Source organism: Coccinella septempunctata, chromosome 3, assembly GCF_907165205.1.
Source record: "Coccinella septempunctata chromosome 3, icCocSept1.1, whole genome shotgun sequence".
Lineage (NCBI taxonomy): Eukaryota > Metazoa > Arthropoda > Insecta > Coleoptera > Coccinellidae > Coccinella > Coccinella septempunctata.
In genome coordinates, this window is record NC_058191.1 from 40,516,779 (window position 1) to 40,544,181 (window position 27,403).

The following is a 27,403-nucleotide window of genomic DNA, read 5'->3' on the forward strand; positions in this document are numbered from 1 at the left end:
CTAAGGAAATGTAGAGTTTTTCGTCGAGGATAAACTGCCGCTTTTAAAAAAATTGCGTTGCATCGTGCCCACAATTTTTTGATCGTTTTTCTGAAATTCGCCAAAATCAATATAGACTTCTTAACACGGCCTATAAGTTCAGTAGAATCTGGAGCTTATTGACAAAGCTTAGACATGAAGAGATTTTTCAAATGTGAATTCCCTTAAAGCTTACATATTTTCATCCATTTCAATCTGGAAAACATCAGTAACTCAGAAGGCCACATTGATACTTGCAGTTTTTCAAACATGAATTAACACCAACTAATTGTTGCTTTAGAAAGAATTGGGAATGGATAGAACTCACTTGAGTCAAGATTTCATAAGAAAAGAGAATATTTTATCAAAATCTTTACTAAAAATAGTATATACAGTCCAAACAGACTAAGTCTAAAACAAAATAAATATCCTTGAAAGTACTAAAAATGAACAGCTTTGGTTTTACAAAATAAATACTAAATGGTAATAAATACTTAAAAATGAAGAAAAAGTTCAAGACACAAGAGATTCAACTTCTTCTTTCTATGTACAAGTTTCTTAATTTAAAACTTAATATTTATCTAAAGACTAGATAACAAACCATTAACCAAAACACATTCACACCAAAAATGAATTCTGAAACAATCTTAAAATCCGTAAAAACTTGGAGAAAATTTGGAATTTTTGTGGTTTAATTCTATTACATCACAGCTGATTACTTACTAACATTAAAAAAAAATCGAACCAATCGTACTGATCCGCCTTTTATTTTATTTCAACATTTCCTTGAGATCCATAAGATGAAGTCGGTAAATTTTTGGTTGCAATGGTAAAATACTGGCGCAGGGTATAAAAAATTTGGCCGAATCTAGTCAATTGTACTGGTAGTTAGAGCTATTAACTATTACATATTCGATGGGGAAACAACAGAACCTGTTCTCAATTGTTTCGATTTTACATAACCTAATAAATGAGATCATTTTTCGATGGTACACGCTAAATACAATAAAAATACGACAAACCTTTTTCTGGCATAAAAGAGATCATTGGATTTGTCCAGTCTTAAGTACAATTATTTCTTTGGACATTTATGAGAATGCATTGCTGATTGAAGCAATAAAGTTAAAACAATCCAAATTTTCGATCGCAGCTATAAAATTAGGCTATATTCCATACCAATAACAGAAAAACGCGAATAAAATCCGTGATTATAAACATATAAACAAGATAACACAAACAATTTTCGAATATTCAACATTCAAAGGCGACTCCGGATTTTTAAAAGTATATGTTCTCGACCTCTGTCGGCGTGTTGGGTCCGTGTTGTGGGCTCTCGTAGCCCTGTATTTTGGGCTCTGGCGAGGACGGGGGCGATCTTGGCACGCTCCTTTCCACTGCCTCGTCCACTATTCTCACGTACGTGTCTAAGCTGGCCGGACTTACTGCGGCAATTCTGCATATATCGTTGACTGCCTGGTTCGTAGATCTTAGCCTCAAGCCACGGATGGCCGATGTGAGGCAAGCTGCTGCAATCAGGGACGGTGGGGTCCTTATGAGTTTGGAATCTGTAACAAGAAAAATTCTATTAGTTGAGTCTTATACATATCGAATGAATAAAAAACGAAATATGAAGACCAAATAAAATATCATCTTTAAAATATGTCCGTAGAACCATCTATCATAATCATGCAATCTTTATGTTGCTTCCCCTGACAAAAATGATATAAAATCCGTTTTAATCGAACAAAAACCTTGAGAGATGCGAAAATGGCACGTCACTAGAGATATTCAATCGTAGGTGCCCAGCAGAATGTTACGCCCATGTCTGCGCCGTCCTTGAGAGAGCATAATCGGTTATCATCGTCGTTGGTCGTATAAAAAATCGTTGAAAAATCTTTTTTGACGTTGAGAGAATACGTGTGAACAAATCTATGATCACCGCATGATACTGACGCCTGACGTTTCAAGCAAAAACAAGAAGAGAGGTTAGCTCCCATACAGGGGTGGGTAGTACCAGAGAGGAATCTTTGGTAGTACAGAGATTCGACTCACAGAGAGAAAAGTATTGTTTTTTATATAGATATTTATGGTTATTGATTATGATTTATTTTATTATTGTCGTTCAAGGCAAATCAGTTAGTACAGATGGATCTTTCGGCCTACTAGTTGAATCAATAAAAGGAGTAACTTTTTTCCTTGTCGTAACGACTTATTCTTCAGGGGTACTTTGAATATGTTAATATCTTACGCCAACCGACAGGGTGCGTATTTAGGCCACGCGCAAACCAAAACAACCCTTCCAGTCGAGGGAAACCAATTAGAAGGCAGTTTGGCCGTCTTGAAGATAGCATCTTCCTTTCGCCCATATGTTGGCGAATGGGGGCACGAGCCGTTATCATCAGAATTCCGTATAATAAATTAGACAACGGAAATGAACATCTTGACACTTTTTGAGGGCGCTCATCGGACACGCGCCAAACGTCTACGAGTGGCGTCTCGCTCGGATGCGCATCCTTGGGACAACAGATCGGCTTACGGTTTACCGAAAAAGAAAAATTCACCCTCACGCATCATTTCAAAGAAAACGAGGTTGCAGTAACAGTTGGCGGGGACTGTTGGGTCTTAAGTGAAATTAGGTATGCGATACAGGTCATTATTCAACTTGAAACGGCGTAACGTCGGCAAGTATCAACGGGCGCTTCCTTCCCGAAGGATCTCAACAAGGACCTAATTATTTCGATCGGTTGGGGGGTAATCATCGACGATTTCGATGGGTTCTTCAAGCAGATCCACCCCCTTCGCGATGGGAACGGAAGTGACATTGTTATCAACCGCCGAACGAAACGCACAAGAAATGGTTTCGTGAAATCTATGAGGATCGAGTAGCTGAGGGAAATGAAACGAAACGGAAATAGTTTACAAGCCATGACAAAACCGCTAAGTAGCTAAGTAGGCTGGATCCATGACTCAAAATGTTTTTACACCTAAAAAGCTTGTCGGACTCCACTTGTAGAGCTCAGAACTTCAACAACACAAACTACAAATTCAATGAGGATGCTGAACAAAATGTAAATAGTCCTTTGGAGCTGTCCTCTATTAGGCACCACTTAGAAACAACTAGACGAACAGCAAAATCCTACCGGAAAGCAAAAATACGTAGAAAAAACGTTACAAAAACGTTTCATCCTTGTTTCAAAGCAACGTTATCGACTAACGTCGATTCTACGTTTTTTACACGTAGCAATTATCCTCTTCGTAACCAAAATTCTACAGTGAAACGACGATGCAAATTCATTTCGAAATAACGATTTTTAGGCTTGTCATCTATGCCATATTGTCTTCTTCGCGTCCTTGCATGAAATTGGAATAGTAAGTTTGTGGCTTGAGGACAGGGCAAATGGGCACTTCAAAAAGGATAGATTTCATTTGCCCTGTCCTCAAGCCACAAACTTACTATTCCTCGTCATCTATGTAAATTTAACATAGCTTCCATCTATACTTTTTAGATAACAAAAAACATCCTAGCGCAAACAGAAACGCAGATAATGACCAAAGTTGAAATCGCCCAAATTTAAATTTTGGCCTATAACTCAAAAACAAAAGAAGATAGAGGAATGCAGTTGATGGCATTATTAGTTTCTCGAAAAAAGATGACATTAATGCCACATTCATTTTCTTCTATCTCGTTGGGTTAAAAAGTTATAGTTCAAGTATCACCAATTTTGCCCATTTATTCAAAATTGTTCTACGAAGAAGGGCTCAGCACTGAGATAAACTATTGAAAGCACCTCTATACTCCTCAACACGTGCTCCTGCATATCTTTTCGAACCTTCGCTCAGTCACAGCCCTAAGAGGGCTGTGGCTCAATGCTTAGAGTTTCCATATGTCTCTCTTCACTGTTCATGGAGCCACAAAAATAATGTAGGTTAATTCCCAGGCCTTTTCTCCTATTTTCGTATGTCAGAGGATGGAAACCACGTATGTTCTTCCAACGAATAATTATTAGGACAAAACGTACATTTTTCCATCAACCATACGTTATCACCGATCGGTAAGTACGTATAACGACGTCGGCGTCGATCCGTGACTAATTCTAACGGGGGAGTTTGAAGAAAAAAAAGGCTGTTAACCGCAAGGAGTCTTTCTTCGATATAGGAGTTCATGTCAGAGGGTAATCGTGGAAGAGTCGACTTAAAACAATAATTGCCGTAAGGGCAGGTGGACGACATAAGGCAGGTAGCCTTCACTCTTTCTTCCGCAACTAGAAAACACCTTGCGTTCGGCGTCATCATCGGCCGCGATGCTACGGGACGCTCTCTCTCTCACGAGGATCTCGCGGATGTTACGTGAAATCTCGATCTCGAGGATCAAGTACCATCTGCCGTCTGAGCGAGACCAGACTGCGGGAGGTGGCAGCTACTACGTCTTATGTCTGCGGGTTTTTAATCGTGGAAAAAAAATATGTATCTGAACAAATGACCCAAATTAGAGCACAAGGTGTTTTATGAAGATAAATTATACTTCATTATCATCTTATTTAGCAACGAAACCTTGATATAGATTGAATTATTCGTAACTCCTATCAGTTATAACCTAATTATTACTTTCAAAAATTGAAGCATATTGTTAAAAAGTTGATTATACACGTCCATTTTATGAATTTATTGATTATTCAGGGCCAACAAGGCATCCCTTGTCTAATACTGATCCAAATACTCGAAATTTCGCATATTTTATGAACCAATTCCAAGCATCTCCCAGAGAATTGGTTTCTATGTGTTTGTTAGGCCAATTTTCACAATTTCAGGTGGATTAGAGGCACGAGAGGAGAGGAATTTTGTCTGTTTTTGCCCCTAATTTAATTCACTTATTTTAAGTGGGTTAATTCTTAATCTACATGTCTCAGAACATAATAAATCTTGACAATTCCAGGAGAGGTTGCAGTTTGTCACTTCAAAACCGATTCCAGAGGTTTATCATCATAAATGAAGATAATTTCCGACCAATGCTGAAATGGCGCATCCACCAATTTGTAGATTATCAAACTTTCCCTGGATCAAATTGCAAGTAGTAGATTAGAGCGAAAGTTTGGAGGACTACTGTCAGAGAGAGTTCGATTTTCTTATTAGATTTCATCAATTCATGACCAGAAGTAAGAGTAAGGGGAAATTGCAAATTCGTTTTTGAAATCTACCAAGAACGAGGATAGTATCAGAGACCATTTCAATTTCTTTTTCGAAGGTTTATAATTGGAAATAATTAGCCTAAAGGCAATGTAGCCCCAGAAAAGGAGCGTGTTCTCGATTATTTCAAATTGATGCTTAAAGATTATGGTGGAATTCCATTTTCTGTGATCTTTCCAACATATGGTATAAATTTCCCGGAACCAGATGGGTTTGTGGCTGAGGGTTTGAAGAAAAATACTCAATTTCATTGCCAGAAAACTAGGTTAATGAAATACCAATTGACGGTCTTAAGCTTTTTCATTTTGAGTCACTAGATGAAGAAATATTAATTTTATGCCAGACTTATGCCCAAACCTGTTTAAATATAACGTAGAAAAACTAAAATTCAGGGCAAATGGATCAGCATTAGAAATGGATGCAATTATTTTCTCAATTTTCTCGATTAAACCAAGAAAATAAAAAATAAACAACAAAATATCTTCGTTAAGTGCAGAGACTTTTACGTCTCTGGGTCGAAATTTACTCTCAATACCACCCTGATTTTTAAACGACGCCCAAGACGTCAAGATGTTAAAGAGAGTATAGTTTGATAGACTCAAACTAATCAAAAGTTTTCATTGAATATCCATAGGTCGTTCAAGATTTTCTTATTTCCCATTAGTTTCTTGTTATCGAAATTATTCCATAGCTAAGGACTTTTTCCTCTTTCCCCTATAATCTACCTTCTCTCCACCATACATTCACATCAAACAACATCCAGATCCAACGAGAAAAAACCCCCATACCCTCATGAACCAAACGTTTTCCCTAGGTCCTTCGCCTAGATTAAATCTAGGACAATCGTACTTTCCCATATTCCCATATTAGCCGGGGCAAGCTGTTCCTAGAAAGCCCTGTGGGTATCCGGGGGTCATCGTATCCCACAGCCCCCGAGTCAACCACCGCTCGGGGTCAAACTACGCTCGGATAGAAGAAAAATAGCGGACCATTGTCAGGGGAAGGAACGAGGGTAATGGACGAGGTGTAGCAACAGGTTTGGATGGGTAAGAAATCGACGTGGAAGGCAAAAAAAAAATAGTCAAGGCACCGACACACCTGCCCCGGCCAACTTACACGCGGCGCATATGTTCCCAGTCCTTCAACCTCTCCACCCTTGGTGACCGGTGGCGGTGGTGGCACAGTTAAGGCAGATGAAAGAAGGACGCGTATCTTCTAATTTGGATCGGTCAATCTTCGGAATATATTACCGCGGCCATTATGGTGTTATCGGGAGAACGATCGAGGGGTTGTTACACGATGTTTTCCTGGTAAATTGAGACGAACGTCTAACTTACGACTTCCTTCGAAATTTTTTATACGAGATGCTGGAGCGTTTAAGCATTGGTATACAATGAAGAAATCACTTCGTCAATAAAGCCATGTCATTTTTTTTTCAAGTAGAACCAGCAGGAAAAAGGCAGGCCTATTTCACCAAGCAGTTCCTGCTTAGATACAAGTGATTTATGATCACTTTATGCATCGTGTACAAAAATCTACAGGGTGAGTTTTTGACTAGTACGAATGTTTTAACGATAGATTATTGGGGTCAAAAGAAACACTTTTTTCTTATACCATTTTTTCCGAATCGTCTCGGTTTAAAAGCTACAGGCTGTTGAAAACCCATAAAAAAATGTTATTTTTAGTTTGATCTCATAAACGATTTTATCGAATGAATTGAATTTCGGAATATAGTTTTTTATTTACTAGATTAATCTTTTTGGAACACAAGATATCACCCACGTCTTCCAGTTTTCTCATTATGACCATTACGTATTATAAAAACACCAAAAATTCAAAGAACCCAACTCTTGAAACTCAGTTGGACGATATCTAATGAATATAACAGTATTCTTCATTTTTCTCGAGTATTTTTGAGTAATTTAATTAAAGATCAAAAATAGAAAATATCTGTGAAATTCGAACAATTGGGTACTTTGACCGAATACATCTCTGTTCTAGAGTTCCACAGATGTGTAGTGTCACAGATTTAGCTAGTTATTCAGAAGGTAATTTTGTTTTTCCAATGGTGGCAGAGCTCATTATGAATGGCTATAACTTTTTATCAGAGCCGAATCGAAAAAAATGTTTTTTTTTGACGTCAAGAATCTACTGTTAAAGTATTTATACGAGTCACAGACTCACCCTGTATGCAGGGTGTCCCAAACTATAATAGCCCACTATAATCCTTCGTTTTTGAGGTATTAGTAAAGATTTAGAATTCGACGTTCTAATAACCTTTTTGTCTTCGAAGTAACAGATCTGAAACTGAGTCTTCTACAGACCCAGACACACTGCAGACAGATTTTCAGAGCTCTATATCTTCAAAGACGAGAAAAAGTTATGAGAATTTTTGAGAATCTTTGAAACCTTGAATTTTTGCTTATAATTCAAAAACGAAGGACCACGGTAGGTTAAGGTTCCCACCATTCTCTGAAAAACAACTCAGAAGGGTGCAATCTGTTTTGCTTCAGTTCTTCCGGTTTCCGAGACCCTCTAGCTGGGACACCCTGTACATATATCTATGTTGAGAGCCTCTATCTGGGATTCCTACCACGAAGTCTGATAGACCAGTGAATGATGACCCACAAATCACATTTGATGAATGAACGTTTCATAGACGATCAGTTAATAATGATTAATTAATCACGAGTGATTTATGATGCATTGATCGTGGATGAAGGATTCTAACTAAATCACTTCAACAAATTCACATTTTCTGGAATATCTATCAGTTTTACGATATTTCATTCGGTCTGTTCAACAATCTGAACATGACGAAGGGATTTTTTCATCGTTCTCCTGGGTCTACCGTACGCATAAAATTCGTGTTGCTCTACCCGGAATCTCCACGCATATCTCGGAACGACCAACAGGCGAAAACACCTGTATGGTAAACAAAGCCACCGCGTAACGCGCCCAGATTACGATCCTATACGTACGAAACTACGAGAAATTAAAATTATTCAATCGAACGCGTACCGGGTCGGCGCGGCGGCCTGCGTCCAGCTGCCTCCTGTTCGAAACGGACGCATCTGGATCCGCCCGCGGGCATTTTGGGGTGTTTCGGGACTGACACCTGACTACGGACAAGTTCGCGCCGGACATTTACGATAAAACACCCCGATTTCCGTGTCGCGTTATCGCCGACCGTGACCGATGACTCGGCGCGGGTTAATTGGCGTCAATTCGGTTGCGTGGGCGTCGGTATTCGACCGGCGTCGTGACTCACGAAAATGCCGACGATGGAGGTTGTTACGGCTCATCGCTTCGACTTTAGTTCGAGCGTGAAAGTGAAAAAAAATTTCGTGGCTAATTTTAGCAGACTAAAGAAAATTATTGTTTGTCCTATAGAAGGAAAGCACCTTTTCAACGAGTGACTTCAGAGATATACTCCATTCACATTTATTTTAGCAGTCGGTTGGCCATGAAATAATTTTCTCAAGTTTTTGTAACTAGAACAGAGTAAGGTTGGCACTCATGAAATGTCGTTAATGTCATAACGCCGTTGCCACAACTAATACCAATTTTTATTACGAAAATGCCGAAAGTGATTGAAAAAAGAAACAGGGTTTCAGGAAGTGCTATTTAGAATTCAGGTCCGTTCATTCAAATAGTTATACCCTGATATTCTAAAATCCACAATACGTCAGACGGTAGCGAACATATTCAATGTAAGAGAATTTATATAATGTTTCATCTGAATCTAAACGACTTATATTTCAGCTGAATATTTTCACAATCAGAAAGATTGTGAATGAAGAGGATGACAAAGAATTTCCTTCTATTGGGAGACCCAAAAAAGTGGTGGCATTTGAGACTGTTATGTTTGAGTGAATTAATGCGAAAAGTTTACTACAGGATTTTCGATGAATTTCATCGTAGAATAAATTCCCGAAAATTAATTTTTCTATTTTACCTTTGACTTGTCCTATACGTTGTAAATGTCTTAATGTACCAATAAATACCTAATTATTATTATTATATCAATCTATCAATGTATTAAGATGAACAGTCACAAATAAGACGCGCCAGTTGTCCTGTTTATTGTTTATTCATGTGAAAGGTGAAGTTCATCTTGACTTGAAACTTCCTTTAATTCCTTTTACTTATATTGATGCAAGATGATTTTTGTTGAAGAATTTAACTTTCTTAAATTATCCCTTAATTCCTTCGGGAGATACCCATTCCCAACCACTGCATCATATGCATTTCATCTTCGGGTTAATATTTTTGAAATCTACAACTGATGAAACGTTATCAAACTTGAGCCAAAGAAGATAACGAACATCAACTCTCCTCAAGCTAGTGCATATTATGATATTATACTGATCTCTTGTATTTTCCATGCAAATAACTGGATTTGGTATGCCTTCAATCAGTTTGTATAAACTTCAATTATGTTCGTCACATATTTTCCGAAGAGATTCGACATTGTGATAAAATACGTAACAACAGAAACTCTTACGTAGAACGGGCAACATAGCGTTGATTTAAAACCCAAAAATGTTTTGACAAGCTTCATAACCCCACATTTTCCTACTATACAGAGTGAAATATGTCAAATTTCCATGGCCAACCGAGTGCTAAAATAAAAGTGAATGGAGTATAGCTAATTCTTAACTTGATCGGAGATATATTTTTGTCCAGTATCGAACAACAAATTTCACAGCCCATAACTCCTGAACTTTCGAGCGGATTTCGCCTATTAAAAAGGGAACAATGTTAAAATTGGAACTGGGTCAAAAACCCCATTCCTAAAATTGCCCGATCGTTGGTAGAGGGTCAAACCTGGCCTTCGTCCGGCACATACGTCGTTCTAAATTATTGTCTCTTCATGGTCGATCCTTGATCCGAGGTCCTTAACTTATTCGCCAGGTGCACAGTTTGTGACGTGCCCCCATGGCTTTCTTCCATTCCTGTTTCGACCACATCGATGGTTTCTTATAATTTCAATTGTGATGTCTTCTCCATATACAATACTCTTTGAACAATAATAAAGGGTTGTTCCTGTAGTATTCTCATTATGATCCTGATTATACTCCTTATTGAGCAACAGTAAAAGAACATACATGTTTCAGGAGGGCTCTATGACATTTCTTTCCAAATTTGGGCGAAAAATATTCTTTTTTCCCATTCTTCATAATTTCTTTCAAGATCCTCACTTTTAAACGGTCTGACGGTTGTGCAAACTCCCCATTTTTCTCGAAAACCCTGGTCTACCCCCGGTACCCAAAACAACAATGGTTCCTTCCTCTAACAATACACCGGATAATTCCCGTGAATCGAATTCTTACCTAAATTCAGAACCTTCGTACGTAAGAAGGGCGTAAAGCGCCCCGCGCCAAGTTCAACAGTTGAAGTTAGGAGTAAGGGACTCTTCGATCCCAATGGTCCGCTGTGATTTCGATTGAGTAACATCTGCTCGACTTTTCCCCGTCCCTTTCTTACCATTATCACCCGAAGATGTAGTCATTCTTGCGAGGAAATTTCGTTGGTGATTTATTTGACTTGGGACGTAGGGTTGCGTGTCCAAGACGTTTCGGGAATAATGGAAATGCGGCAGATGCTGCGATCTTTGATCGGATACTGTACTAGGGCTTTGTTGGATTTCGGGAAGGATCTTCGAACAATAATCCTTATCAAGCAGGACAATATTGTTCATATATTTCTAGGGGGGTGCTTTCTTGATCTGAAGAAAGTGGGGTTGTATTAAGATTTGCCTCGAAAAACGACAATGAAATGAATTTAATCAGTAACGAGTTCAAAAACACTACTCCTTACTGTACGATTCTAATCGCACCCTAATCTTACCCACCACTGTGGGTTATCGAGCCTGCTACAGATGTGTTAGCTATTTAATTTAATAGATTACCATCAAATATTGAAGAAGAAACCAATATGACTTACTATAAGGGAAAAACAACATCAGAATCAGCCAAAATTGAACCCTTCTCTTCAATTCATGAATGCTCCTATTTAAGGTCCTCATCTTGAAATTGAACATTTAGTTATCCTTTCTGTGGTGAAGAAAAATGTACCAAAAAGGAAGAGTTTCAGCAGAAAGAAAAAACCAAAAAACAAACACACTAGCAGAATCTTCTTGGGTCGGATTAAAAATATTTTATTACTCAACGTATCCTCCTCTTAATTGGATACATCCATTACAGCGAACCTGCAACGTCTCTAGACCTTTCAAATAAAATGTTTCTTCTTGCTCTGCAAACCAGACCTCCGCAGCTTTTATTACCTCCTCGTTGGAAGAAAATTTACGACATTTTAAACTGTTTTTCAGTTGAGGAAAGAGATTATAGTCGGATGGAGCCAAATCTGGCGAATAAGGGGGGTGTTCTAGTAATTCAAACCTTAAATCACGAATTTTTTGCATGGCAACATGAGATTTGTGTGCAGGAGCGTTGTCCTGCAAGAACAAAACACCTTTGGATAGCTTTCCGCGTCTCTTCTCTTTAATTTTTTTCCAGTAGTGTGGTCAGTCATGTCGAATAGTAATCTCTGGTTATTGTTCTACCCTTATCCAAAAAATCAATCATGATTACTCCATGGCAATCCCAAAAAACTGAAGCAAGAACTTTTTCAGCAGATTTTTGGACACGAAACTACTTAGGTCTTGGAGAACCAAAGTGTCGCCATTCCATCGATTGTTGCTTTGTTTCTGGATCGTAGGAATGTACCCAAGTCTCATCCATAGTAACAATTCGGTTTAAGAAGTCTACATCGTTTTCAAATCGTGCACAGATCGAACGCGATGTTTCTACCCTTGCACTCTTTTGGTCAACATTCAAACATTTGGGGATCCATTTTGCAGCAATTTTTCTCATGTCCAAATTGACGTGAACTATAGATAATAAATATGATGAACGCGTTCGTATGAAATAGTCAGTGTTTTAGCGAGAATGACTCTGATAGGGGCACAACAGACCCAGAGCTCGCAGTGCAATGAAACCCCTTAAATCCACGATTGGTGGATTCTGAACCTTCACTTTTGATGCTTGATTCTGAAGGAAATAAAAATCGTATACAAAAATTGTTGTAAAACATTGAGTTGGATGATCTGTTTTCTATTTCTATAAATTTTCTGCAACTCTGGTCCGGCAAAATGAAGCAATTGTGCTATTTGGATATTTTCTTCTTTCTTATTCGTTTCCGTAGCGATTAGGTAGATTTCGAAGCTCCTTAACCACTCGGTCCATTGTTCGGCAGGATTGCCTTGATTTAAATTCAATTTTGGTAATACACTACCAGACATTATTGGATTGATTGATACTTCACTCTTTTTTTTAATTATTTCGATTAATTTATAGCGATCCTGTTCGCAGCGCCATGTTGTGTTTTGTATCTCTTTATTTACTGTCCTCTTACATTAATTTACAATATCATTGAACTGGGGATCATGCGTATGATTGATCCCCACTACAAGGCAGAAATACAATCGAAAACAATCGAAATCTGATAGTCAAGCCTCTATCAAAGCACTGAACTCCTATGTCATTTGCAAAAAGCCGAAAGAAACTTAATGAAATAGGCAAGAACAACCAGGTCTCTATCTGGTTTCCTTGTGGCTGTGGAATCAAAAGAAATCAGGTCAACTCACTCGCCGGTTAGTGGTTTCAGAGCCTTTCTGTGGTACGGAAAAATGCACCTATAAGAAAGAGTTTCTGGACAGGAGAGAAACCAAAAGAGAATCATTTTGGAAAAATCTCATTCCTTCTGGACTTTCAGAACTGCGAGATCCAAGAACTGTTTGGATCTGAGTATAATAAGTTACGACTCCTCATTGGCTTCCTCATAGGACATTGTCGCTTTAAGCAGCCATATGATGAGAATGGGCATATCAACCCTTGTTCTCCAGGTTACAGATTGCCTCGTCATTGCAAGCCTGTGCAAGGAAAGTCATGGATGGGGAAATTATACGAGGACTGAGGACTCAGCTTCCTTGAAGTCCTTTCAGACTCTGAAGCTGGGGGGAGTGCTGTACAGGGCGCAGTGAAATATAACCCCCTTAACAAACTATAAACCATGTCGCTAATTTCATAACTTCTTCGTTTCGAATCGTTTCCAATTCGTAATTCAGCCAACAACAACCCGCCCTTGAACCCTTCACCTTCACCCAGCATCGAACCGTCGCTGTATCCGGGAAGACTCCCAAGGTCTCCGGAAGAAGACTGAACACAGCATCTTTGTCTCACCCAGATGATCCTCGGACGTCACCGGGTGGTTTGCGAATCAAGGGCACGCACGCCTTGGGCTGGATCGGTATCGCGGCCGCTAAGTTGACGTCTGGGTCGGTCGGGGGTATACGCGCATCCCCCTGTCAGACGGTATTGTCCGCGAGAGCGTTCCTCAAGACGCGACACGAGATCTCCAGGTGTTCCCCGGTGCCCGGAGGGGTCCGTATGCATCTCGCGCGATTCAATGAGCGTCGCCAGACGGGGTTTTTGGAGAGTCTGGGATGCATTATGTAAAAGAGTATGCATATCGGGGAGGGTTGATGTGCCCAGACGAAGGTTGCGCGTCAGGTAATCCCCGAATGTCTTTAGAAAAGCGCAGACAGTTCAACCGACCCGAAACGACTGTTGTGAAGATGCAGTTTGCTAAAGGAGAAAAAAAATGAGGACATGGCTTGCGTGAAGTCGGGAGCTTCGTAAACAGCATCTTCATTCGTCAGAATACTGAACTATTCAACTTTGCTTGGCCTCTACATTAACATCGTTTTCCTGATATGTATTTCCAAGAATCAAGTTAAACTACTTCTTGGCTTTGAAATGCGAAATTTGAGCATCTTTTCGAGAATAATTTCTGAGATACATAGTATTTTCTTGACATTCTTCTTATTTCTAGTGATACGATTCTCATGAAAAGCCTCTCCATGTGTGAACCTCACTACTGCCTAATGTTGGATTGAACTTTAGTTGGATTGAAAGAACAGAAAGAAACTCTACTGAGACATTTAGAACAAACAGCTAGCTGAGAATTCAAATTCCTAGCTTTTCTTCCCCGACACTTGGAGCTTTCTGTCAATTTTTCAAACCTAATCGTTCCCGACAACTTTAAGCCCAAAATTGCAAGACATTTAGGCAAAATGATAACACTTTTCGACTCAAGGGTCCATTATTACCAAGAACCACTGAAACGTTCCAACTTTCATCATTGCTAACCAAAATAGAAAAAATCGGACACTGCTGAACTGAACCTGTCAACTACCCTCAATTGACCATTTACACCCATGGAATTTACCTCTATTGCCACTAGTACCTACCACTATCTAGCATAGGTGAATGCTGCAGCTTTTTACTTTTACTGCCGCTTCAGCAGAGATTCAGATTTATCATTTTCACTAGCATTAGTCGAAGTGGCTTCAGTTTCACTCATCATTTTATATTTTTACTAAAACTAACGTTTCTCTCTATTGTTTATTAGTGAATATTCTGAGACAGAATCGAAGCCAAATGGCTCAGCAGACGTTCTGTTCACTGAGGAGTCAATGTCACTTATGGTAAAATAAGACTGACACTTTGTGATAATCAAGAGTAGGTATAGAAAAAAGTTGCAATTCAGTTCAAAACCGATTAGAAGGGTGATGACGTAGAAGATGGCAAAGTCAAGTTCAATTGACAGAACTTGGCCCGTTAGCAGTGGCGTATCGATAGACAATAGAAATAGGTAAAGTTAAAAAGAAGATAATTTAAAATAACTACAACTTTTGTGCCAAAACGTTATTATTTAAATTGCTCTGCCTGATTATGTGATAATTACGCCAGTATGAGCTTGTGTGACGTGGCGTGTGGAGATACCAAAGGGAGCCAAGTATTTTCGATCCCCTATTGAGCCTTCTTTTTGTATTTTCTGGGTAATAATAACCTCACTCAACTAAACCTGGTAAAAAGTGCAACTGCGCGAAGATTTTCTTAAATTTCTCGACTTTTTCTCGGGAAAAGACAAGAAGTTTGTCATCAAGACGAGAATTCTTGTCTTGTCGACCCCTAAGTATTTATAATATAAGTAAATAATTAAAGAATGCCCCCAATCTTCTGTTTGTGCCTACTGCGTTTTCCGGTTGACCTTTGTATGCAAGATTGCAGGTATTATACCTATATTATTAGGTAAGCCGTGAAAGAAAGTTTACTTGGCCATTGCACCAATGCCAACGCCACTTACACAGCTGCCCCATCGCGCTTCTTATAATGCCCCGTCTCATGGCCGTGCCAGGAGCTAATCTCGGGGTGGCTGAGGTCTCGAAGCTTCATTGTGCAAAAAAAATCTCGGGGTCCCTTATTTTCTCGCTACCTTCGATTGTGATTGTGTATTTATTGTCCCGTAGCCATTGTGCTCGGGGGACCCAAGACTTCTCCAGCGCCCCTAGGGGCTACTAGGGTGCTTTCTTGTGCAGCAGACGTTCAAGCTGTTTTACCGGTACAACCCCCTCGGAGACTTCTGGTCACCGTTGAAGGCATCCCTCGCGTATATGCGTCGAATGTCGTTAAGGGCGGCTATATTGCGTGCTCGTTTTATACACCTGCGAGATTCTGGCTGTTGAGGTATACGCGGCGTCCCAATCTAAACCCGTATGAGTAGTCGTAAAATCGATTCTTCGGGAATGCCGACAGTTTTTGTCGATTCAACACATATTTTAACAGTTGATTCTTAAAGTGGAGAGAAACACTTTTCCCTAGCCATTTTTTTCGAATAGACCTTGATAAAAAGATATGGCTCTTGTAATTTTTCATAATGAGCTGTTCCACCCTTGGAAAAACAAAAGTATCTTCAGAATAACTAGCTAAATCTGTGACACAACACATCTGTGGTTCTTTTAAACAGAGTTGCATTAGGTCGAAGTATCAAATTTTACGAAATTCAGAGATATTTTTTATTTTTGAATATTAAATTACTCGAAAACTGGGCGATATGAGAGAAAATATGAAGAAAGAAATTTTACAAAATGGTCGAATTTTCATTATTTTCTTTCAAGAGTTGGGTTGTTTTAATTTTTGGTATTCTTATGGCATGCAATGGTCATAATGAATAAACTGGAAGATGTGGGTGGTATTTTCTGTTCATCAATCACAAACTACAGGATGAGTTTTTGAGTCGTACGAATATTTTAACAATAGATTCTTGAGGTCAAAAGAAACACTTTCTTCATTTAGCATTTTTTCCGAATTGGCTCGGTTCTTGAGATACAGGCTATTGAAAAACCATAAAAAAAATTATTTTTAGTTCTCTCGCAAACGGTTTTATCGAATGAAATTAATTTCGGAATATAGTTTTCCATTTATTTGATTAATCTTTATCGAACACAAGATATCACCCACGTCTTCCAGATTTCTCATTATGACCATTACGTACCATAAAAATACTAAAAATTCAAGGAACCCGACCCTTGAAACTAAGTTGGATGCTATTTAACGAATATTTGAACGTTTTGTAAAAGTACATATTCTTCATATTTTCTAGTATAATTTGCCGTTTTCGAATAATTTTATAATAAGAACATATCTGTGAAATTTGGTGAATTGGGTACAAATTGGGTTGGCTGAATACAACAAGATCCACAGATGTGTAGATTCACAGATTCAGCTAGTTATTTTGAAGTTAATTCTGTTTTTCCAGGGGTGGCACAGATCATTATGAAAACTTAAAATGGCTAAATCTTTTCATCAGGCCAAAGTATTTCTTTTGTCCTCAAAAATCTACTGTTGAAATATTTTAAGAGTCAAAGACTCACAGTGTATATTCTGAAAATCATTCCATTCGAGAAACCAAAGGACAAAAGTTTTCCTTTCAACTTCTGGAATCTTCTGTTGAAATATAAGTACGAGTCGAAGACACTAAACCTGTATGTCTACTATTCTACCAATTGAATGTTCAATCTGTACTTATTGCATTAAAAACGCCCTACCTAGTGTACCCAAACCATGGAATTCTCTTCCACCATAGCCTTGACTTCTTAGGCCTTCAAGTGCCTTATCAATGAACCTCATTGTGCACTCCATTGATCCACGGTACTCTCCGTATTCAGAACTAGCCTAAGTGGATCGTTTATGTAATAAAAAAATAGTTTGAGCATAAGATTGAGGAGAGATAAAATCGCACAACTGGGCACTGGTCTGGCCCAACTATTAATCGAAGAAAAATACTCTCTACAAGTGCTCTATATCCGTAGTCCAGCGTATCCGCACTTTCCGGATCGGCAAACCACCGACCTATCGTCCAAACTCCAAACTGGACCGCACCCCTTCCTATGTGGTTAAAATTTTCGAGCATTTTTTCAAACGATCGACCATCTGTTGCCAAGATTGGCACGTGGCACGTTTAACGGGGTCCACCTCCCCCATTTAATGATTTCGAAGTGGACGGCAGTCGATAATTCCGACACACAATACCCGGCGAGCCAGGTGATCCAATAAGTCACCATCTATCCAAATAGCCGAGTTATCGCCAAGGGCCGAACGGGAGCTTGAAACAAATGAAGTGTTGTAGCGCGCGCGGCTGAACATCGAAGGGTTGCGGCCTCAAATTGTGAACAACAACTTCGATCTGAAACTTTTCTAAACGTCGAAAAAATTCCTGATGGGGGTTTGGAGGTCGAAACTTTCAATGAATTCGGGTCGAGGCGGGAAAATCAGCTGATTTAGAGCGTCGGGAAATAGCTCTATTGGACCAACGAAAGTCGAATAATCAGACCGTACCAAGGTAACACTTTAAACAGTAGAGCCAGACCTGAAAAGACCAAAAAAAATCCGAGAAAATTGAGGTAAACCGATGCAAATGTGAACAAATCCACAATCACAGAATAAACTCGCCTGACATTTCTGATAAATATAGGTAAACGTCAGTTTGACACTGTGAGGTTAGAACCGATCACAGACAGAAGTGGGTAGCACTGATTCAACCTATAAAGCAAAGAGTATATAGTTTTCGACTTCAGTATTCATCAAATTAATTCCATCATGATGGATCTCTCAGCCTTCAAGTGTTCTTTTCTATCCAGATACATATCAAGCTGCGTTTGGACGTTCAAGAACTGTATCGATGCCAATGACACTTGAAGCGAGTCTTATAGTTGAGCAACGCTTCTTTTTCGTTAACAGAATATTGCCGAATATTTTTCTACCACATTCAGTGGTAGTCTATCATTAACAGATCGAGAAAATGAAATCGCCCATTAGAGGGCAGGTGGATCTGTCCTCGGTCGATCTAGTACGCCCGAAGGCGCGTGCAATCTCCGCAGGATTTCGCGTGTAAACAAAGGTCGAAATTTAAAGGTCCGTGCGACATGTGTCAGGCGGATCCTGCTGCAGCAGCAGCAAACACCTGGACCGTCATAATAATGATCATCGCGCCGGCATCTGCCCGGCCGGTTTTGTACGCAAATTTCTGCGGGGAATCCAGTTCACCTCGCGTCGTCACAATAGACGGGGTGTAACCTACTGCTACGTGGGGCGACGACACGACAAGGCGTCGTCGTCGCGATACTGGTTTGCAGGACGCGATATGCAGGATTTTCGACTGCTGCAATGTGCAACGCGAAAAACAGGCTGCACACGTGTTCGAATTGAACGTATACTAGAAATATTCCATCACTGGAAAGGCATTTATTTCAATTCTTTCTGTGCGGTTCATGTTTAATAATAACTAGGTCGTTCTATGGTTAAGTCACAGAACAATCACTGAGTCGTTCTATGGTTTAGTCACAGAACAATTAGTGAGTCGTTCTATGGTTTAGTCACAGAACAATTAGTGAGTCGTTCTATGGTTTTGTCACGGAACATCCATAGAGGCGTTCTATGGTTTTATCACAGAACAACCACTGAGCACTGAGCCGTTCTATGGTTTTGTGATAGTGTCAATAATTTATGAACGTCAATGAATGAAAGAGAAGTTTCTAAACTCATCCAATGAATAGATGAACTCGAAATTTTCGACAGAGATAAAGAGTAGATAATAGAGAAAACAACAAAACAAATAAATATTTTCGCTCATTAAGGTTATGAAGGTATGGAAATTGCCATTTCAATTACGCGATCTTTCATCGTCCGAAATTTATCATGAACAAACGACTCAGAACAAAACGGAATGCTGAATCACACGATCGCTTCCATAGAATTCGTACGAACGATGTTTGAATGAATCTAGACGTTTGTCGTGCTGCATCACGTCATCCTCCTGCGAGAGATAAGACGAGGGAGTTTTATCAATCGGACGGTACGTCAACCTCTCGAGAGAGGAGCACAACTTTGATTTCTGTAACACGACACTGGGCGTCTTATAAATTCGAAGAAACCGATAATGAACTGCCACGCAAATCGTCATCTGGCAAAAATAGTTGCTCGTGATGGAAATGGACATATGGAAAAGTCTCGATAACCTTTGCGAATTTTGTTCGTTATCGTTTCACGGATTGTGATTCCAAGAAGAAGAAAATGTTGAAAGTCCCGATGTGTCAATGTATGTTACATCTATGCTCCGAATCATACAAAATTATTCTTCTATGATGTTTATTTGACATCATTCAATTTGTATTGCATCATTATTTTAGGTAATATTGATTGAACAGTTCATTATTTGTGAGATATCCCCATATTTATTGGAAATAAAAGAACAAATCCGAACAGCCAGGCATAGATAATGTTATAACCTAATCATATTGCAGATTCTCATGCCTAGTTCGGTTGAAGCATTTCACGACGAAAAAAAGTTTCAACAAAAATCTATGAAAGGAATAACCCAACCAGGGGTTCGACTGATTAAATGTTCCAACACTAGTTTTTATAGAGCTTTTTTTTTTAACTGAGCTATGATATGCTAATACCTGAACCTGAATGAAACAGCCGTATAATCTAATGATCGGTTTCGACAACGGTTCAAGATTGGGGAGTACACAAGATGTCTTGAAAAAAAACCCTGCTGTATATCATAGCCTTGCCGTTTTTTGTATCCCCTAATATGACACGTGAAACTAAAGTTTGCCTGAAGCATTCTCTTGAAGAAATAAATAAATGAATCTGTCATAATCTTGTAACCAGAGGGGACTATAAGAAGAAGAAAAAATCGACCAGGGGTGTCCAATAATTGAACGTTTCAACGCGCCGATCTTTACGAAACCATAGAGAAGAAATGCAAATACATGAGCTCCAAAAAAACGCCGATACCATCGTAACAAGCAGTCCCGATAACGGTTCGATAATGAGGGGTGCAAGACGTCTCAAGAAAAAACATTCCAGTACTGGCACCCTTGGTGTAATTGCCAAAATATCATAGCCTCGCCATTTCCTACGTCCCCTTATCGGACACTGATAAGTCCGTATAATAATAGTTTGCCTATAGTACTTCCTCATGTTAGATTATCGACTGGAATGATCTCCAGCTGTCGCTGGGGCGACCAAATAGTTTCACAGCTGTCAAACCAACAACTCGTATTTGTCCACTTCACATACGCAATTTCACACAATAAGCGGTCATTATTTATAGATCGGTCAGTGCAATTGCCGCAGTTGCGTCGATTAAGAGAGGGTTGACCAACCCCTACAGATTTTTGCTATGTAATTATTTCACGAAAATTATAGGTGTTACGTACCTGTATACGAGATGGACACCAATGTACGAGCATGTCGATGCAGAAGATTACTTTCGGATCCCCATGGGAACATCTCGATTATTTGGTCGATGTAATCGAAACCCGTGATCGATGCAACGTTCCACTTCAATTTCGACAGGACCAACAATTCCCAAGCCTGAAAAAAAACACAAAATTCAAAACATATTATCGGGGTTAGTTGCAGAATATGCATATAATGCATCGAAGTTTGACACTTCCATCAATCATTTAATGCTACAGAACCTGGTCCCAATCACAAGGTTCATAGAAATATAATAGGCCGAAATGGATCGGTTATAGAAAATCCCACCGACAAAAGGTGACGAAACAAGTTTACAATAACCCATTCTAACCTCACGTACCTATCCTGGTTATTGCGTTAATTTCGACAATCGAAAATAGCGACAGGTCCTGAAATTCGTGGGAACTGGAAAAGTCCTACCTTCCTTACCCGCTTCCTCGCTACCTGCATGGAATAAAAGCCCGATATTTATTCCCCTACGTTTGGTTCTTATTTCTCATTTTATGTCATCGATGCCACTGACATTCAATTCTGACAGGCCTCGATGACTTATTTAATTTCTATGAACAGCGTCAATCACTGAAAAGGAGCGTGGGGGTACGTTCTATCGAACGACATTAGGTTTTCTATGATGAATGTGATGCTCCATAGATATTCGTGTATGTTACTGATTTCTATGTACAGGTGCTCGATTTGTGGATGCGTTCACATATGCCGGTCGAGAGTATCAAAATTTTATCTAATCGTATTTTCAGACGATGAGTAACATGAATGTTCATCATGGGAATGTAGTAAAGGTTGAGGGACAAAAACTCATTCTACACGTGTAACTTAGATCTATATCTTCCTGTTCTATTAGACTTTTTCAAAATCCTGTCTTACGCTAAGTCCCATAACTAGATTCTACATCCTGGACTCGCAGACGTTATTATAAAAACCTCTAATAAAGACTATAATTCGATGTTTATGCATTCAGACTAAACGCTAGGTTTGTCAAGTTGTATTTTCCCCCTACGGGAGTTCACAATTGCACAATGAAAATTTGTACAATTATGGGAAGCCCCGTAACCTTTCCGGTTCTTTTTGGGACCCTCCGTAACACGGTTACCCCACTCGCTGTCTTCCCTCAAGAAGGGTCCCGTATCGGAATTTTCGTACGACAATGGGAGGGTAGCGTTTCTCACACGTCTATCTGGAGCAACTTTTTAATAACCTAGGATATTCGTTTCGGGTAGGTGCGCACCTTCCGATTCCGTTTGTTTCGCCCTGTGGGAACCGTTGAACGGGGATCTTTCTTCCGATCCATTTGTCTAAGCCCGACGCGACAAAGGATCGCCGTTAAAAATTTGCATTTATCCGTGAGGAATCGGGGAAGATTCTTCTCGACTCAGGTACCAGGAAGTCCGGTTCGGACCAACCTGGGATCAGTCACTTGGAATGATGCGGAAGTCCCTATCCATCGATAGGGGTAGAAGTGGAAAACGACTTCGATGCTAAATCGGTAAAGATTCGACAGATAAAATTCTGTGAAGCGCAATAACTCATTCAGTGGTTTTATCGAAATTAGAATCATAGAATGATGAGAAAATTATGTTGGTGACAACGTCAAGTTGAATAAATCTGTGGTTTTATATTAATCGAATCATATACATATCTCTATGTCTATGAATCGAATATAGAAAAATTATGTTATGAATAATCATTTTCTGTTATTTATATGAATATACAAGCCGCAAAAAGAATTTACTCGTTATTCCCTGAAAGTAAAATCACACTTTCCAACTAAGCGCGTTTATTTAAGTATGCAGACAATTTAAACTTCGTCAGAACCACAGATTAACGATTCTTGATAATGCGTTCGTAGGAACGCATCAGCCCTTGCATTATGGGATGATGTTTTGTTTGTTCAACGTTATCTGAAGTGACTTGCTCATTTCGCCCTCTTGTCCAACGATCTGCTGGAGGTTGTTCCACCGCATAGAAAATTCCTTTATTATGAATCGTAACACGGCGGTCCGCAAAGCAAATTTAATTAAAAACTCGTTCTCGTTACGTGAAGAGACGCTTCATTGTGCGATAAACCCCAAAAAGACAAGGACGCCGCCTTGGAGGCAAATATCAACGTATTTCTTGCACTACGTGCGGTTTCTTCATTATTCATATTGTTTGCTTGCCCGAGCACCCTCGTCTAGTTCTGGTCTAGAGCTATTCTATTTCGTCCGAAGGGTACTCGAATAGATAGGACGGGCAATAAGTCTTTAGCGGTGTCAAGAGGGTCGATTGGAAATTGTCAGGACCACCTTTGCTCCTCCTCATTTCCCACAGCTTCGAACATTGTAAAAGTTGTGTTTCCAATTTGTATTGTCCTACCTCCCTCTTAATGCGGGATTTTTGCAAGGGGATGCCGCAAGCCTTTCAATAATTACATTCTGGACATTAACATATATCATGCCTTCGCTTTTATCTGACTAGACGTGTTTTCTATGATTGTCCAACGAAGAACCCGGAGAAGAATGAGCGAACGACGAAGTTACGTCGAATTTTTCGAGCCGTTGAATCGGAAAATTGGCTCAAGAGATTTATGAGCTTATCTTTCCTCCTAACAATTGCAATACTTGACACTTCATCCCCAGTATTATTCTTTTTGACCACTGTGTAAAAATAATTCGGTGCACCGAAAATAACGTCAAATGTCATAGAAATATCCCAAAACCAAAGAGTAATTTGTGTTACTCGCTGCCATAGACATATAGACTCTATGTCTATGCTCGTGCCAAAACATTTCTATGAATTCTGTGACAATTTTACCACCACAGAATGTTATATTCGAATTATCTTGAAAATAATCATCTCTATATTTGTATCAAGTTCTATTTGAGAAGATGAATCGTCAGCAAACAAACCGCCCTCGTGTGTCGGGCATGTTTCAACACAAATCCGGACCGACCTCGTGAACTGTAATTAAAATTGATAGGGGCATTTCCTTCCTTTCGGTCACTGTTAAATTCCAGAATTGTTGTTACCCTTCCAATTATGCGCGCCCCGACGAAGAAGAAAAACGGAGGAAATGTTCGATAGGACATCTCCCCAATCGGGGGAGTCCATTATTTGGACGCGGTCACGATAATTCCTTCGAGACGTTTTCGTGGACAAAAGCGATCCCCACATCCGGCAGGAAAAAAATAATCTTACGATCTCGATGTCTTGACCTGCCGCCGGCACGCTTCTCCATCTATTACGACGTGATTGCGAGTTTCCGCAAAGCAGGAGTTGACGAGGAGGATTGTCATACTCGAGTAGTTTGGTTCCTGCTGAATATCGATAAGGTTGCGCCGATATGTCGGGAGATAAAGGGCCACTTAATTACCCGACTAAAATAAGAGTTGTCATTCGTCAATGTGACGTTCAGATTTTAAGGTATAGAGCATAGACATATATTATTTTACATCCATGGTACCGAACGCGTCACAAAAAATGGGAATTTGTTCTAATCTAACATCTATCAAAAAATTAAATCAGCTTTCCCCTATTTTTCTTTTCAATCTCAAACTAGATGGAAAATTGAAAGTTTTGAAGCTTTTGGCCTGAAGAAAAACTTATCCCTAATCCCTACTATTGAATATGAATTTAGATAACGAATACACAAGTCTAGAAAAGTGTTTTTGATAATTATGGGAACGTATTGAGTAATTCACTCCAAACAAATGAAAAACCATAATTACTAACAATGATACAGTTCACCAGCAGCATTGCTAATGAGAACATTCATTTTCCTGTTCATTAAGCCCAACATTCATTTCAACCCCTAGGTACATTACTACTAATGATAATGTAATGACAGCCTCCAGGTAGTACAATTCCCTGTTTGCACAAACCCAGAGCGAAAAGCAGCATATCCTCAACTTCAATATCAAATTGTTACAGCGAGATCCATATTCCAAATTAATAAAATTTACTCACCACCATGTTCGCATGGGACACACTGTAGTCAGTATAGGCACACAGAATTTCAATTGGAAATGAATTGGTACTCCTCAATTTTGAGGCTATGAGGAGACAGACGGCCCCAAGGAGTTGAAGTTGTTGTCTTTTGATAGGACATAAACACAGGAATCTGTCCATGCAGTTGACAGCCAGAGGGAAAACTTGGTCCTCGCACATTTGCTCTTCGCAGACCTGTAGAAATGAATTTTAAGGATTCAACAGAGTGAAATGTTATTTCTGTAGGTGATACACAGATATTAGAAATAAACATCCATAGAAAAGTTGACGTGATTTCAAATTTTCAATTTTCGTCCAAAACAACAATATAACAGTTGCGCGGTGAACCTCAAAAATTTAATTTGATTGAAATACGTTATTACGAATATTGACACTCACCTCATGCATCCAAGTCGTTACAACCTGTCTCATAAAGGGCTGAATTTCGGTCTGAACTTCGAGGAAATAATTACATTGAGGGGTGAATCTTCTCTCTTGATTATACATAGTGGCTAACACACGTGGATCTTTTAAAATACGGAAGTCCTTTTCAGCGTGTATCATCACTTCGATTTGTTCGGCACATGTAAGATCCATCTCGAACGCGAATCGGTAATATTCACAAGAATCAAAAACTGAGGGCACTTGTTGATCGTTTGCTGTCAAACTGATCGGCAGTCTGTTAACACAGCGCTATCTACACCTGCACTCTGCACGAAGCGGATTTGACAAACCGAGAAGAGGGATCAGGCATCGGTTTTATATGAGAGCAGAAAGCTGAACGCATGCCCATTGCTGACCAAGCTCCTCTTTGGCACCTGGCAAGCTGACGGAACATTTGTTTTTGTTTACCATCTTCTATCTCTTTCTCGAACAGTACTTTCTACCTGTCTTCGGGACTTACAGATTTTTATTTTTTGTGAGTTAAGGGTGGCAGATGTCTTTTTCCCAAAAACATTAATCCTAGTTTTATTTGGAGAATCACAGATTGGGTATAGTAAGATGATTCAGGATGTGGATGGGGGAAGCAAGTTTTTATACGAATTCAAATATTGAGGAAATAAAAGCTTGGCCAACTATTCTTGATACTTGAAATCAAATTTTGGAGAATTTCATGAAAATTCGAAATATTCAGCCTCCCCATCTGATTATTTTCCGGTTTTGTTTTTATTGCTATTACCGCTATTAATATTGTTGTAGAGCGGACATAGACGTTATTATAAGATTTATACAATTCAAAAACGCATTAGTTTTGAGTATTTCATTTTTCATTATTTCAATTTACAATATTGAAATACATAGGTGAATCAATCAGGAAAGTCTATACTTCTTGTAGATCACAGAATCTTAAATACCTATTATTCTCAATAAAAAATGTAATTGAACTTCGTCCGAAATTTTCGATTGCCTAGTGACATTGTCAAATCGAAGATTTTGATTGGTTCAAATACTACAGAAAAATATTTCTGTCATATCCCAACCACATGTTTCAAATTAATGGACTAATGGAGGAATAACTTCATTATAGCAATTATTAAACATATTAAAATTTGAAAGATTTCAATTTGCAGTTCGAAAATTTTTGGCTGATTAGGCACAAAAGTTGAAGCTCAGTTATGTACTTAGTAACCTCTTTGGCACTTGGGCAGAACTCTAGACGAAAATCCACAGTTCCAAAAATATTTTTTTGCAAACACACATTCCAATTTTCATGGAATTTTTTATGCATTATTTGAAATATTTTTTGAAATGCACCGATGATTCATATTAAAACGTTTTTTTATTCATGAAATTTTCAGTTTTATGTTCATATTTTTCGTACCAACGTTGAAGATGGAATATAAGCAGATCCTATACTTGAAATTCAGAATTAGAAAGCTACTTAGAAGACAAGTACTTCACGCAGCATTTGGTACGTTAGGTAAGTTGAGCCTAAAATCGATGCTACGCAGAATGAGTAGGTAATAGCCTGTCCTTCCAAGAATTCTCATTGAAACATTTTGCGCTTCTAGAAAATATGGAAAATATCTTGTTGGTACAGGCAAAGGGATCAGTACATACCTTTTTGTATGGAATGTAGGTAGGTACAACTAGAGAAAATTAGATTTACAAGGGCTACAGATAGTCAGGCAGTTTAGCTTTCACGTGGGTACTGTGGGCGTTTGACAAACTACAAAGAAGGATACTTCAAAAGTTGTCAGGCAAATTGTTGAAGCAAAGTATTCGAAAAATACAGCTTTTACGACAAAAATTTCAATCTGAAGGAGTTTTTCACAAGGCTTATTCAATTATGAGTAGCTAGTATGGATTTTCGTTTTAATTTTCCATTTTTTTTTTGGGTGTAGGCCCAATAATTTCGTATTTTTTCAATGTTCTCCGGATAATAATACAATTTTTGTCTATACCCTTGAAAAATATTGAAAAATAGCCTTTACATTACCTTTCGTCTGTTTGTATCCCTCATAACGCGATCCCTCTCAACACATATTGCACTAACATTTCGTTTCGCACTTTTTTTCAAAAAAATCCCATCAAAACCTTAG

General features: G+C 39.0%; 1 protein-coding gene across 1 annotated transcript; it reads right to left on the reverse strand.

Annotated features, from left to right (window-relative positions):
* Positions 1-377: 377 nt before the first annotated feature.
* Positions 378-27,343, reverse strand: LOC123309437 (G1/S-specific cyclin-D2-like). The gene is made up of 5 exons (XM_044892563.1): positions 27,301-27,343; positions 25,260-25,686; positions 24,840-25,055; positions 20,837-20,993; positions 378-1,583 (listed from the first exon to the last, which is right to left on the reverse strand). Exons 2-5 carry the CDS (start codon positions 25,455-25,457, stop codon positions 1,297-1,299), a joined length of 858 nt encoding a protein of 285 aa, XP_044748498.1. The 5' UTR covers positions 25,458-25,686; positions 27,301-27,343; the 3' UTR covers positions 378-1,296.
* Positions 27,344-27,403: the final 60 nt, after the last annotated feature.